Source organism: Antennarius striatus, chromosome 5 (assembly GCF_040054535.1).
Source record: "Antennarius striatus isolate MH-2024 chromosome 5, ASM4005453v1, whole genome shotgun sequence".
NCBI classification, from domain to species: domain Eukaryota; kingdom Metazoa; phylum Chordata; class Actinopteri; order Lophiiformes; family Antennariidae; genus Antennarius; species Antennarius striatus.
This window is the reverse complement of record NC_090780.1, coordinates 10,375,654-10,392,242: the sequence shown is the minus strand read 5'-3', so window position 1 is coordinate 10,392,242 and position 16,589 is coordinate 10,375,654. Positions and strand designations below refer to the sequence as shown.

The 16,589-nt window shown below is 39.4% G+C and overlaps 1 protein-coding gene across 2 annotated transcripts in view; it reads right to left on the bottom strand.

Annotated features, from left to right (window-relative positions):
- Positions 1-15,731, bottom strand: part of cacna2d2a (calcium channel, voltage-dependent, alpha 2/delta subunit 2a) — a 153,406-nt gene extending 137,675 nt beyond the window's left edge. For both annotated transcript variants that reach the window (XM_068316404.1, XM_068316405.1), the window contains exons 1-2: positions 15,243-15,731; positions 10,610-10,691 (exon numbers count right to left, since the gene is read on the bottom strand). In XM_068316404.1, coding sequence (XP_068172505.1) covers positions 10,610-10,691; positions 15,243-15,358 — 198 coding nt within the window. In that variant the 5' untranslated portion in view covers positions 15,359-15,731. The remainder of the gene's footprint in view (positions 1-10,609; positions 10,692-15,242) is intronic.
- Positions 15,732-16,589: the final 858 nt, after the last annotated feature.

Here is a 16,589-nt window from a genome sequence, read left to right as displayed (position 1 = left end):
CCTTTAGTCATCACAGTGATCTCACTTCTGAATTGTCGTGTTTTTGAATTTGTCATTATGACTTGCAGTTCGAGGCTGCCTTAGTGACGACAGCAGAGCTGGTCATGGCGCCACACAGGACGAGGGTGTGACGGTTTGATGAAGTATTATGTGTGCGACGAACAAAACTACAAATGTAGCTAGCGGCAGACGATGGCTAACTCAAAGAAGAAGATAAAGCAAGCAAACTTCAGACTGCAAAGATAGTTCCAGGTTAGAGATAAAATACCAGACACTGTGGTTACACATCACTTTTTTTTTTTTATTAGCAGAATGCTGGTACACTATTTACAGACGCTCCGTTGAGTGGCGTGACATGGCCGTATTTTTCTTCAGTGTGAAACAAAGATGTCATAGAGAACAATCTTTGTTGTGTTGCTGTTGCATGATCTCTATGTATGACTTATTTATTTGGTGAACATTGTAAGATAAACGGGTCCATTTGGAAACATTTTTAAAATTGGAGATAAAAAGAATAAGTCAACAATACAACCATAATAATAATAATAGTAGTAGTAGTAGTAGTAATAATACTTATAATACTAATAATAAATATCATTATTATTATTATTATTAATAATAATAATAATAATACTGTATTATTATAAGTGTGATAATATAACATAGTAATAGTAATAGTAATAATAATAATAATAATTACTATTATTATTATTATTATTATTGTTATTATTATATTGTAATATGGCAGTCTAAAAAATAACTAGGAATTGCCAAAACGTGATGACCAGACTAATATCTGAAATATTGCTGATTCAGTCATTCTGCCATTATGAAAACCAACTCTTGGTTCATAAACATTAAGATTTGATGATACACACAACATTCCATACACGAGAGATCCGAGAGAGATCATCCCCATGTTGACATCACCATGGCATGTGCTTTTCCTCAGGGGATAGTTAAAACAATTGATTAGAGACGATGACATTGGTAGAGGTTTAGGCTCACTGAGTGATTTCTGAGTACATTATGTTTTCTTTTGCTTGGGGGGAGTTAATGAAAAAATAAACCCTTGTGTATTCCAGACATAAAAAACATCTCTTCGGATGCATAATAAGAAGCAAGACAACAACAAATAGAATTTACAGAAAATTTAAAGATGTGATTTTTTTTTTCATTTATTTTATATCTAACTCAATTGAGTCTATTTTTGTTTGTCAGTGTATCAACATTCAGTGTGTTTGTACTTAACAACTTAATGAATAGAATTATATTCATACAGCATTTATGTTTCTAGGGAGCTGTCCAATGAAACTGTAAAATAACATCTTATACTTGGTGAATGTATGCCAAATATCCACGAGGACAGACTTCCTGTTGCAGTGCTTTACATCATGGTGTATATGAGTGTTGGCACAGATGACACAGTGAGTCAGGTCTCTGTGCATATCTGAACGACCTCCAGAAGAGACAATAAGAGACCATCAGATGAGAGGGGAGAGGCCAGATTAATGAAATATGAATGTGTTTACTGAATGGCTGTCATGGCGACTGCTGACAACTGTGAGGCATTAAAAACACATGGTGGAGCTGATGACTTCACCTGCACAGCAGCGACCCCAACGCATCTTGAGACACCAGTCTAATCAACGCACAGCTCATCACAATTGTCTACAGAAATCATCACACTCTTCATCACCATTTCCTCGTTATTGTCGTCCGTTCGTCTACATTATCTTTCATCGTAGAACAGAATGACACCGCAGCAGGAAATTGAAGTTGGCCAGATCAATAAATGCAATATAAAATGAAATTAGCTGCCAAGGTGGGGAGAATGTGTGAAAATGAGTGTTTGGAGGTGAAGGGGGAGGTAACACTATTCTGTCAAAATAATCAAATTATACATTTTGGATATAAAACAAAAAAGCAAAATAATAAACGGTGAGGCAAACGCATCCTGATATGGATTTGAAAGTGAGTTTAAAGTAGTGAGGCAGATATGTTTGATGTGTGTACCTTATGTGTGTGGGTGTGTGTCTGCGTATGTGACTGAGACCAATCATTTCTACAGTGTCTGATGAAGGAGACAGGGAGCCATCTTTTGCAAGACTTTAATAAGAAAAACATGATACCTGCACTTTGGCCACACTTTCACAGCGACACTGAACACCTTCGCTTCATCTGCGCCAACACACACAGCCTAACCACCTGCAAACAGATCTGAATACATCTCAGCTCTTTTGAAGTTTCATCTTTTTCCAGTGAAGGATGACTATTCTGTGCATGCTGAAACTTCATCTGTTCATTTCAATATGAATGGGCCACGTAAGTTTGGTGCTGCTGGGGCGCCAGAGATGAAACCGGGGATGTCACGCAGAGCAAAGCACGACACACAGGGTTAATTCAAGCCACCTTTGATGTCTGTGTGTGTCTGAAATGTGTCGGTGGTCCAGCACTCACACAAATAAACACACGGCAGTGCATATACAGTATACGGTTCTCAACACACATACTGTATATCACTCACATACATGTGTAGGGACAGTCATACAAAGAAACATCAACAGACCACTGGTGTAGATGTTTGATTCCCAGCACACAGGTAAGAGCCTCAGTTCTTATGCCCCGTGGTGTACTGCATCAAAACACCAGTAAAAGCTCAACTTTACAGTGTCAGGGAGTCTTAAATCTATTGTGCTTCTGTGGATTTAACTCCTCAGCATCCCCAAACATTCACTCACATGCTATCCACATCCACACAACAATGAAACCTAAGCTCCCCGTAGGCAACAAAACAGACTGCTGGCTTCCACACACAATACGTATGTAAAGCAGATACTGTAGCTATACAGCAGTAATAGTCAGAATGAATTCTTAACTCATCTGCAAAATGTATCGCCAGATTCTGTACAACTGTAATTAAATATTGCTTGTTTGTTTTTTTCTCAACAAAAAACAGATAGCGTTTCAAATAAATTACACGTGTAGAATCATTAATATGATTATAAATCACTTTGTGACATTAAAGAAATGTCACCTTACATTTACTTGGATCTACTGTGTCATTTATTGACAGAGGAGTAGCATTAACTACACTGATGAATGAATAGCTATATGTGTTATATACAAATACTGTACAACAATCAAGCAAATCCAAACTGCTGACAGGAAGTCAGTCTAAATGCTTACTTGTTAAATAACAACCAGCGTTTCCAGCATGCCTGACAGTTTACAGGAAATGTTATGAGCTTATGTTGAGCCAACAAATGTGTCTATGAATATAAACTATGAAAGCATTTATTATGGATTTGGTTTAATGTTGCTATACATATTCGGAAGTGATGCTGTAAATAAAATAACACAAAATACAGAAACATTAAGAATTGATTGGCATATAAACAAGCGCTTTTTGTGTAATGTTGTATCAGATATTAAGTAAAATATTACATACATTATTAAATTACAGTATGCACACCTTTCAATTTCACAGAGGAATAAAACACACAGGGAGGTAATAATGTCATCACAATCAGTGCAATGTGTGATGCTGAGATTCAGGCCTTTGACTAAACCCTTCTTTGAGCACCATCAATATTTTATACTAGCTTGCATTTATGAGACTCTTTAAGGCCTTAATGGTCAGAAAATGGCAAAAGTAGATTAAAATGTCCTTGTTTGTTCTCATAAAACTGATGGTGGGTGAAAGAGCAGAGCTGGGATTGTATCAGAGCAAATTTACACATTTGCCAAATCATTTTTGAGGGAAATAAAGCTGCTGCTTGGATTACTGTCCTGGAAATGTAGTAATGGTGACATTTATTTGAGACAAGTTGATATCCAGAGCCATGCATGTGACTAGTTTTAGAAAGAAGATAAAACAATCTGGGTCAAGGATAGAGATCTGAGGGATCTCCAGTGTCATGCTTGTACTCAAGGTTTTGAACTTTAAACCAAAAAAAGTGTTTTCCTCATCTAAATACCAGGAAACCATAAACTATACTTTAACTTTGCGAATTCACCACATTTGACTTTAATTTCTTCATTGTGATGAGTAAAAGCATAATTCAGCTGACACATTTTCTCACCCCATACCTGGTGCTGAACATCAGTGGTGTGTAAATGTCTATCAGATTAGGCTGGTTTACTGTATGGTTGGACTGTGTGTGTTTGCAAATACATGAGCGCATCCACATGACTGACTTTAGGTGTAATGCAGCAACTGTAGTGTTCAAGCATAAATTCCATCAAACAGCAGGGCTCTGGGAATCTTGCCAAAGGCAGAGATGAGAACGAGTCCAGTTTGAAGCCAAAGAAGGGGGCGGATGGATTGTGGAGGGGAGTTGTTGTTTTTATCAAAAATTTAAGGAGAAAAAGATGGAGAACAAGGCAGAAGATGCTACAGTCTGCAGAATTAAAAAGCTGATTGCCGTAAAGAGTCCATACCACATATATGTGAGAGGACTTCGAGAGTAGTTCGCCATTTGATAACCACCCACTGCTCAGGCAAGTGATTCAGAACTGTGACCAATCGATTGCAGACTGGTGCAGGTGAAGAGGAAGAAGAGGAAGACAAAACCTTTGAGAATTTTGCTCACGCACAACCTCTCTCACATGCAAACACAAGCAGAAATAAAAAACAAAAACCTGCTTTCGTCCACAATGGAAGATAATTGTCATTCTTACATCCACGTTCTGCAGCGGGAATACTGCATTTTACAGTTGGGGAATTTCGAGGACATCACTCAACTCTACATTGGGTCTGCAAACGCACGAAGGGAACTGTACCCAGTTTATTTCAGTCGAACACATACAGCAAAGACAGGGTATACCGTCTCTGAATCATCAAACAGAAGATAGATCAAACCTACACATGCACACACACACACACACACACACACACACACACACACACACACACTGCAAATAATATTGTAGCTAAACGGAGACAAGGAGAAAGGATTTGCAGTGTAGGCAAAATGAAGCATCTTCCTCTGACAAGGCTGTAGCTTTAGCAAACCTCTAATCCTATTTGACACATAATGCTATATTGTCTTCCTTTAACCAAGTACAAGGCCTGAGTCTCTCACAGAAATGCTACCACTAAGATGAACGCATCGGCTATTTCTTTTTATTGAATTAACCAAACATCAATTAGTTACAAAAATGCAGTCCCAAAATGCACCAGAGTAAATGTCAGAGGGGTTCAGACACAAAATTTCTATTTGTTCTGTGCTGTTTTCCTCCAACTGGGCCTTCACAGCTTCATCATTTTAATTCACTGCACTGTAATTAACAAGCTCACACAGAGTGTCAAGATTTTTTAAATCGTGTCCTCAGAAGATGCAAAACCCAGAAACAACTTTCAAAGCATGGATACAGTATGTAGGAAGGGCCAAATCAGTTTCAGAGTCAGATATCTCTGAGCTAAGATGAGAAATTATCTTGTTAACAAAATCCATACCAGCATAAATACTTTGTGGAGGATTGACTTGAAATACATTTATCATAATAAGATTAGCAGGTTATTTTCAATTCTAATTTAAAATGAAATATGTTAAACTTCTGGAAGCTTAAACAAAATATTCAGCCGGATAACAACTTTTTCAACATGTTTAAAAGCAGAGATTTCCATTAAAATACAAGAAAAAACAAGAATGAGAAATGCAAGAGAGGGAAACTGACACCATATAATCTGGTTCCATTTTTTTTTAACTGTCGCATTTCTATTGATAAGCTATTTCAAGCAACCCCCTCTAACGCCAACCCATAAATATCTGCACGCAGGGCTGCAATCTGCAGATATATACAGTATGTATTTTCATTTATGTAAACACCACCGACCAGTGCCAGGCCATCAAGGCAGGAGCTGAGGAGTCCTTGTAACCTTCCCCAGTGTGTGGGAACCAATAAAAAGACAGAAAAAGAAATAGTGTGTCTTTGAGCATCTTTGTGTTGTGCTACCAGTCCAGGGGCGTCTCTGGCTGGGAGTGATGGTACTGACCAGCTCTCACACTGCTTGACATTTAGCTTGCTACTAGTTTTATGTGCCTCTAATGTCCACATTAATTTGTTTTATGTTTGATGTTATTTTCGTTTGTGGTAAATACATGGGAAATGTTTGAGTTGGCACACTGGGAAATGTGTGTATGGAAAATGACTTTAGCTAACACGTTATGACTAAACTCTCACAACCCTAATGACCCCCCCAACCCCTATCACCGGCCCCACTCCCCATGGAATGGTGTAAATCCATGAGAATGTTGAAATGGATAATAAGGAAGATAAGACAGAAGCAAGAAGCAAATTGTAAATCATATTCATGACCGTGTATCACAACTTGGGCCTGTAGATAAACCTCAGGACTTGATCATCAGTCATTCCTCAAAGTAACAAAGCTATTTATTGCAGATTTTTTACTTTATGTCCATCTGATAAGCATCCAGACCTGGACCTGAGGCAGAACACCCACTTAGTGCTGAGAACTGAAACCGAAAGCCAAACCAAAACCCCGCTGAGAGCTACAACGTTCTGTTTGAGAAAGTTAAGCTCCAGCAGACACGACTGTCTAAGGTTTGCAGCTGATGTCGATGTGCTAAAATAGCAATCATTATTTACCCATTAATTTTGAATTAAACACCCCAATAAGAGTGAAAAGATGTGTGTTGATGCGTGTTACAAAACAACTGAAGGCTACTTTAGACAAGCATTAAGACAGAAGAGAGGAGCCAGCCAGTAAAGTGTGTCCTAAACTAGCCTGTGATGTTTCACACTGCAAGATAAAAGGAAGAGAGGCAGGAAAGTTGAGAGAGGAGGTCCACGCTCTCTCTCTCTCTCTCTTATTCTCCTTTAAAGGCAACTGCGTATGGTGGGAGGAGGGACCTTTCAGTCTTCCGGTAAACTATCTACAGAAATGAGAATCTATTAAATGAAGAAACAAAAGGCACTGATCAGCTTTCATGTCATCTCTTGGCCCTGAGCAGTTCTTTTTTTTCCCCCTGAAGTAGGAGGGAGGCTTGAAGCAAAGCTCCATACATCTGCTTCTAGTCCTAAAATAATACATGTAGTTGTTGCCATCCTATTTATTATTTGTATTATCTGTTCAGTCTCAAGTCGTTGTTAAGAATTTAAGCAACATTTAATTCGTGCAGGTTTTCATTTCATGCTGGGGCTGACCTTTTATTCTGAAGTCTCAGTTGTTCAGTTATGTTCATGTCTACTTTTATATTTTCACAATGACTTTAGAGACAAGAAGTTTTCAAGTAAACCAGCAAGAAACTTAGTTGTGTCTGCAAGTTCTTGGAGGAAACTACAGCACCCGTAGAGAATACCATAGAGCAATCAGCAGGCTGTAGGTTTAAAGCTGCAGCCTGCTGACGACTCATCACTAACAGACACAGGGCATTTGTTATAAAATGTAATTGGTGCTGTGTGTTTTCCATCATGTTACCGTATGAGTGAGTCAGTAGACAGACGTGCACGTGATGCTCTCAGGTTTCCAGTAATCAAGAGCAGCAAAAGGAAAGAGGAGAGGTCGTGGAGCGGGACAGACGGATCCTCAGTGTACAGTTTTCAAGAGCCATTTTGAATCGAGGCGTTCAGGAGCAGTCATGTGTACCAGAGTAAATTATTCATGTTGATTAGACTCTTCTTGTTGAAATAATTTCGAGTGTTTAGAATACGTTGCATAGGATCACCACACTGAATTGAGGTGCAGTGAATTGTAAAGACGATGTTTGTGTGTGTCGAGTATAAGACAGCAGTTAAACACAGATTAAGGATTTAAACATTTCTAAAGTACAATACTCAACCTGAATATCACTTTATATATACAGTACTTACACTTTACTACTAGTTCAGAGGGAAATATTGGGAAATATTGTAGTTCTCACTGCATTTGTTGAAATTAAAAGTTACTTTACAGAGTTAATTTATAATATAAGATATAACCAATATTCACAATATGTTCAGACACAAAGATTTCCAACCTCTTTGGCTTATGACTGCTTACAGTCAAAATTCTGATGGGTTTTCTTGATCATATGTCATGACTAAAAACAATAGAATTCTCCTTTAAATTTCTCTGATGACTTAATTTAAACCGTTCAAAGCCTGAAGAGGACAAATATTTCATAAGAATAAAAGATTAAAGACAAATTTAGAAAAATTAAATCTCTGGCTCTGTGATGCGATTACAAATTGTCCGGAATATCTCCTAGCCTAATGACCACACCTGAAAGTGGAAGACGCGGTTTGGAGAATGAATGAATGAATGAATGAATGAATGAATGAATGAATGAATGAATGAATGAATGAATGAATGAATGAATGAATGAATGAATGAATGAGTAATCAATCCATTCCTGTTCATCATCTCATGACCTGTAACGTTTCCTGAACCGACTATCAAACTGTGTATATATGGTTCAACTTTCCTCAACTTGACTTAGACAAGAGTAAAATGCTCCTGGCATAAATTTATCACCATATGAATTTGTCTTCCACTAATGAAGCAAACATATTGAAGATATGGAAACAATGCTCTGTAATAATAATATAGATTAATGTTTCTTTCCACCTTCCCATGTAAGATGAACTCATAACTAATTTACACACAACTAATATTTTTATCTGTGAAGAAAATAGTGTGAGTAGGAAGATAGAGACAATCTTGTTACCAGCTCGTATAGCCCTGGGAAGATTTCTATCAGACACACGTATAGAGAGGCATCCATTTAGAAAATAGCTTTCCGAGGCATGCTGGACCATTTAGCTCACCCTGTGATGACTCCCGTTTGGGGCCGTGATAAATGTTTCTTCACACCTGCTTTGTGCACATAGGTCAACATATAAATGCACATAGAGCCAGGTGGGTATCCTACGCCATGGATAGCTGGAGTGGGCACAATAGGATGGAGAGATGGGCTTCACTGGTGTTGGACCAGAAACCAAACTTCAGCAACGGGTGACATAAATAAGTTTAAAGCCTCAGACATGAAGCACCATGAGTACTTTTTTGAATTTATTTATTTATTTTCTTTTATTTTCAGACATATTATTAAAACAGACTTTTCACCTTCATCATATTTGCAAAATCAACATCCAAAAAAAAAAAAAAGGGGTGACGTGTAGAAACCATTTGGCTTATGAAATTCGCGTTAAATCAATGTCACTTCTCTGCAGCCGGTCTCTTTAAGATCAGTGTCCATCATATATTTACAATCATGCTTTACAAGCCATCAAGAAACACTGTAACATATTGATCCTATATGAACAGCACACCCAGCTAAATACAACATAACTTATCCAAATGTATTCAATAATAAATCAATCAGCAATTTCCTTTCAAACAACTATATGAGCCTGAACCCAGTTTCAGTCTTACTTTTGTGAGGATTTGCTGCTTGTGCTTGTTTCTAGCTTGTTGCTTTGCTGTAGAGATATTTGATAAAGGTCTAGTAGGCTTCAAGATCCCGCGTTGGAGGTTGGTAACTATTTTCGATATTTTACAGAACACAAATCAGTTTATCAAGAACACGATCTAAAGATGAAAGAAATAAAAAAAGACAAGTGTGAAATTGATTCCTCTCCATGCATTATGGCTTTATTAACAACTCAGGTTAACTGACTTTATCATCAGGCTTAAAACCAGGTTGCTTTTCAGCATCACAGATACACTTTCACCCTGAAACCCCTGCCATTTAAAATCTATTCAGTGGGAATGCTGACTAACACACCCACCCAAACTGTGACAGACAAATATTTTCATGGGTAAGCAAACTGTTAAGGTTTTGTTTTTTTTATGCTGGGTGAGTGTTAAAAAAGAAACAACCAACAACCTGTCTGTGCCACGCAGCCTGAAAGCCTGCCTGATGTTCACTAATGATCATCAACCTTTGAAAAGCACAATTCCTGCCACCTCACTTCCTCCTCTCTGGGATCCATCAGTGTCCTCACTATACCAGCCACCATCGCACTGAACACTGGTAGCATTAACTCTGCCACAGGCAGCATATCGGCTGGATGAATCACACTCACCCATACAGCAATAATGAAGCGTTTATCTCAGGGTGAATACAAACTCTGGAACCACGGTGAACAAGCACACGTGGCAGAAATATGATGAGATGGTGTCAATCACACTCATGCTCCGCCATCTGCTCAACCCCAAGACCAACACATACGTGTTGCGCACAACCTCATACAGGCACACACAACCAACACCATATTCCTCTAAATATGTTCCTCGAAACAAGTTTGTTTGTGGTTTTAAAAACTTAAGAATCAAGAGAAGATTATCGGTTCATTTAATGATTGGATTTCACTTTTACTTTCTAGTAACCTCACCTTTAAATGACATCTCAAAGATTGATCCAAATGAAAAGATATTAAGATTTTAAAAGGTTGATTCACACTAAGAAATGTAAATTTAAGTTTACATTAAATGAAACAGGAATATTTTTGCAGTGCTTGCACAAACAAACTGCGTCACTGGCACGGATACAAACACACACTTGAGGGATTCAGTTGTACAACCTCAGCCAGAGAAATCTCACTGATAAATAATGCAGGATAATGTACCGTGTCACATCCAAGCATGACGTCAACTTACCGATCTCATCTGCTGAGTGCCGGTGACGTGCTGCAGCACCTTCTCCAGCTCCTTCTCAATCCGTCCAGCCCAGTGAATCATCCTGGAAGAAAAAATCGAAACATCAAGTTTCATCATTCAACATTATCACCACAACATGTCATCACAGGAACATTTGTTTCTCTATCATGGCCTTTGAGTGAATGACGAGTGATTAAGTGAATTTATAAGAAACGTATAGGAAGTGTGTACATAATCTTAGTGTGTCTCTGTTACTGCTGTCAACCTGCCAGATTCTCTCCCTATCCGGGACATTATCTGGAAATACCTCTGCCCCTCTTGTCCTAATGTCTGCGTTACTCACAAGCATCTACTTCCCCATCACATTTCGCATATATCTGGTTGAACCTGGCAGGACTGCCAGCCCACGTGCCAGTTTTGGCTTGGATGGGATCAGCGGCTCTGCAATAAAACAGCTCAGGTCTGACAGAAATGCACCCTAAGCAGGAGCTGATCTCCCGTTAGACAGAGCCAAGTTTGGAATTAAGAGATCAAACAGCTCAAGCTCATCACAGAATATCTCTCAGCAAGCAACAAATGACTTAATGGATGGAGATTTTCCCTAAATCATTTTGAAGCACCAGCAGGGACTATGCTCCCAACCCGGACACAGAGAACAACCAACAAGAGCAGCCAACAAGAACTTGTGGTGCAAAAAGAAAAAAAAAAAAGATCTTCCAGCAATCAGATATATAAATTCTGTCAAGTCTTTTTCCTTTCAACTTTTTCCTTTCAGCAGTCTGCAGATAGTTAATCACTAGCATCAACCGCGAAACACATCAGTATCGTCTGTCTTTTATGACGATGAAATCAAAGGCCGACCTCAAATGTCAGATTAGCTCAGAAGACAACATGGAAGATGGATTTATTTAATTGCATGCATCGCCATCGCCATAATTGCAAAGCCGGAGCCAGCTTCATGGGGAGCGTGACGTCTGTGCAAGTATGTGCGATGGCTGCTTTTGTAGGGACAAGATTAAGAGAAAGCAAGAGGGCCTCCAAAAGGACTCTGCAAGCAAGACTGCTGGGGAGAGGCTGCTGCCGAAGAAAAGGTCACCTCAATATGAAAAGGAAACAACAGAAAGAGCAGAGAAGGATGCTGTGATACTAACAGTGAGGGACAATACCTCTGCCCGCAGACTGCTTATGCAACTTCATTAGTCCACATCTTACTCACACACATACGCACACACAAATACACACACGCACACTCACACATGCATACTGTACATACAGCTTTGAAAAAATGATGTAAAGAGGGCCCTACTTCAGTGGTCCTTAGAGCTCGCAATTGTTAAAGTGAAGCGCCTTTAATCAACCAGAGGTAACGACACGCAACGGCGTTACCTGAATTCTCACATTGTGATATATTTTGAACAAAAAAAAAACAACACAAAAATCTGACATTTTGATTTCTTGAGAATAAAAACAGAGACAAGATCTACAGACCCACCTACAGACATTGGCTAAACACCAGCCACAAGTTGATGACGGAACCATAACAGGCCTACTTGAAAATGCTTTAGGGTCACTTATGGTTGACTTGATAACATTTAAAGACAGGATGTATGTGTTCAAAAGGAGGCACGGTGACTTTAGACTCTCACTGAACAACAGGAAATCAAAGTAGAGGAATATGTCACATACACAAATATGTAGAACACAATTATTAATGTTGGAGACTTGTGAACAGATAAGGGGTCACAGTGTGTTAGAAAGTGATCCATACTCTGGTTCCAGTCACTCTTACGTAGTATTGAAACTTTTTTGTTGTTGTTGTTGCTATTTTTGGACACGTGTTTATATATATTCTGATTACAGTATTTATCTTATATGAAACATTATGGAAAAGCAGAATATGTTATGAAATGAGTTTGGATGTTTGACCTGCATGTCAAAGAAACACTGTCACCGTGTTCATTCTACTGCAATGGATCTCACTATTTCATGTGCAAGACTAAAACCTCTTTTGGGAGAAAAGGTGAGCTAATTTCATAGCTGTGAAAATAAGAAAATTTGAGGGAAAATGTGTTTCGTATAGTACAATAATGGTAGTTTAGAAAAATAGTGTGTGTCTACTTAGATACCGGTTGTCAAAACAGGGCTGCTTACTTTATTTTGAAATGAGGAAATAATATCACACCCTTTCTTAACCTACACATATGCACACATGCACACACGCATACATGGGTACACACACACACACACACACACACACACACACACACACACACACACACACACACACACACACACACACACACACACACAGCGCCATACATCTAAACAAAAGTGTAATATGCATATAGCAAACCTTCAGACTACAGAAAGTGTGTATATTCAGCTGTCACAATGAGGTGCAAGGCATTCCATCCTTTCTCATGAACAAATTTCCTCAGCTAGACCTCCAACACACACAACCTCCACTCGGTGTGTCTCAGGCCCACACACCCAGTGGACAGCCACAGCAGCTCTATACACACTTCTGTTATGTACCTCCTGAATTTTGGGAAGCAGCACAGCGATAAGAAACACACTAAATCCAGGTTTGTAATCCCAGGAGACAACTGCTAATAATACAGATTACACATGTTGACATCTCTACATTATCAACATTGTGTTACCATATTAATAAAACAATCTATTGAGGTAAGACTGTATAAAAACGTAGAGGAACAAATTTATAACAATAACATTTAATTATTAAGCAAATGTGTATCTTCTAAAATATTTATGTAATATGAAGGGCATAAATGATTATTTGTCAAATGATTCAAATGTATGAATTTGAAGGCCCAACAGGCTAATGAATTAGACCAAGTCTCATCCAAACACTTATTGTCCTGTAATCATAATTTAAAGTTACTGGATCTGCAAACTTTAAAGCCTGGTGGATGAGGATTTATATTTAGAGCGGCACCATGCTGCACAGAATTGTGAAACCTCACTTTTTCATCAAATTGTTTCAATATTTCTTGAGATCTAAAAAAATATGTGTGTGGAAAGACACCAAATCTTATAAAATGTTATAAAAGTCTTTTAGAACATTATGGATTTCCTTCATCTGTAACAAACTGGACCAAAATTGTACGGGCCTATCCCGGCCCTACATCAATCCTCCCACCAAGTTGTAAAGATGTTCAGTAGTTTTTACAAAATCCTGCTGTGAAACCAACAAACACAGAAACAAGGGTGACAAAACGATGAGCCCGTGTCTCTTCTTCCTCTGCGTTGCTCAAGTGATCAAATCATCTACAGCAATTCAGTCAAACAGGAATTTAAGTGATTTTCCTTTGAAAGTCACCTTGGCCATCTGGGACAACAGAGCCCTGAAGATTTGAAAGCGATCATCGGGTGGATGCATCAGGCAGCATTTAGATTCTTGTCGTTTCAGTGAACCTGACTGACTAATCATCACTACAGGCGACACATGACGCTCACATCGTTTTACCACGTCATCACGTAAAGAAGTGTCGCACGACACCGGGATTATTACCGGTCTGCAAGACGCTTAAATGAGATTTTAACGTTATTTTAATATCCATCTACTACAAAAAGTCACTAGTTATAATACAGTAGTATTGTTCTGAATACTTCCACAACAAAATAGTTGTAAAGTCTGCGTTTTGTCCACTCCCTTATGTCATTCAAGGTGAAACTGTTGTAAAGTTCACATGTCAGGATAAACTGCGCTTTTAATTAGTTTTGTGTTGTGGTTATTGTTGTTTCTTTTCTTTTCTTTTTTAAGTGAGGTACCAACAAGTGGACGCTGACAATGACCAACAGGTTTACACACAGATGTTCCGCTGTGCCTGCGGACAACAACACAATGACGCCCTTTTTGTCTTGCAATACCTGCAAGACAAAAAAAAAAAAAAAAAAAAAGTAGTTTCTTTTATCACGACAAAAATAATGACAAATGCCAAATGAATTTCTCAGTTTAACAAGAAACAAGCACTCCGAGGAAGGACTTTTGAGAGTTTGGGAGGAGAAAGCAGCATGGACGCTGGGACTTCATCTGGCGCGTCAAAGAGCCGCTGCGTCTGCGGCATCAACTAATTGTTGTTGTGTCTGAATTAAATAATCCAGCATAAACGCCAGAGTTCCTGCGGTGGGGTAGAGGTTATGACTTTCAAAGCACATGTTTGTGTCCAGAGGATGACTTTTTCCAGCCCAACATCGCTGTGGCTCAACCTATCCATCATGCGTAAATGAGATGTTCCCCCCCCCCATGCAGCGACAGCAAAACAACATGGACTAATATTTTATTTTTAGCCCCGTGGGTGTTGTGATAAATTATTTCTTTATTTGTGGGCTGTGACACCTGTGCACGCAGTGCATGATGCCATTTTGTTACGTCCATAAATAAAATGAAGCTTTTGGTTTTTAATGTCACGGTTGTCAACAGTGAAAACTACATTATGGGCTGTTTGGAATTTTTAAGACGGCATCGGAGACGGAAGCTGCGTGTGTGCGTTCACGTCGGGGACAGCAGCCCATCGCTCTCCAAGGTACGAGGCAATGCGTGGGGACGCGTCCGGTGCCACCTGTCCTTGTCACCCCGGTTTATCCCACAACTGTGGAGGGTACTTACGTGTAGTGCTGGGGGAAGAGGTGAGTTCCGTCTGTCGGCGTGGAGACGCCAATGAGAAGTACAGTTTGGACGGTGAAGAGGCAGAAAATACCGTACGACTGTGCGCAGATCGCCATTTTCCATTAAATATTCAGGAAACTGGGATAAATAAGAGAAGGACCGGAAGGACAGTCGTTCACAGCTGAGCTAAGAATAACCGAGCTCCAGAAAAAAAAAAAAAAGAAAAGTGTGGTGGGAGGTGATGGTTGGCTGAGGCTTCTGGACACTTCAGCCACCAGTGAAATCTCAATCAGAGACACGGAGGATTGGCAGCTGAAGACACTGGAGATGAGGATCGGGGAGATGTTCAGTCGCTGCTGCCGCTGATGCGCCTGACTGCCTATTTGTGCACTCGCTTGTCCTCGCTCCCTCTCCGCATCCGCGCAAATTTGCTCCTTTTTCTCTCCCACTCTCTCCAATGTAACGACCACAATGAGTCAAGCTCGCCACGACACCACTGGAATGTTGTCAAGGAGGTTTTCAAAATAAAATGATTCAATGAAAAGCAAAAAAAAAAAATTTAGGTGTGAAAAAACTGGATTTGTTGAAAATAAAATATTGTGAAGTTGTGAAGTTCTTTTTAATTTGGGGAAAAGTTCAGCCACATGTCATACGTTCCACATGGCCAGATATTGTACCTAGTTTGGAAAAAGTAGCACAAACAAAACTCGACAAGTTGGCCATAATGAAGTAAATCATATTAATTCGAGCAAAACGCTTGATTCAACCCCCGTTCGACAGTTTAAAGGCATGACTCCTGATTGATTGTATTTTGAAAGAGCCCCCTACATCCTGTATCCACTGGGTGTGGCTGTGGAGCTTGACCCCGCCGCTGGCAGAAGTGGTCCTTCCTCTGTTCAAGGAGCCTGTTCCTGAGCGACAGGCGGGGGCGCGCATCCGACCACCTCCTCATCCTCCTCATGTTTCTCCTTTGTGCACTCAGTTGTCCTCAAACTGCATTTTATGCAGGAATCGTAGGGTTTATTTCGGTCATTAGAGGCATGTCTGTGGAGGGGTGGACTGCACTAACTGGAGTGTAAACATTACCTTAGGACCGCTCACCCAACTGTTCATAAAGGAGGTTTGTCTGATCCAGTGGAATCAGAAGAACACCCTTTTAATGCAGCAAGATTTGATAGAACCATTTGGGGAAACATCTAATGTGTCGTGCTGTCACCTGCTATTGACATGATAGGGCTTAAAACATTTCAAACACAACTTTTACACAGGGGGTAAGGTATGTCTCATTGTTTCTCATAACTTAAAGCCTCAAGATAATCGCAGGTTAGTTAGGAATATTTTAGTGAA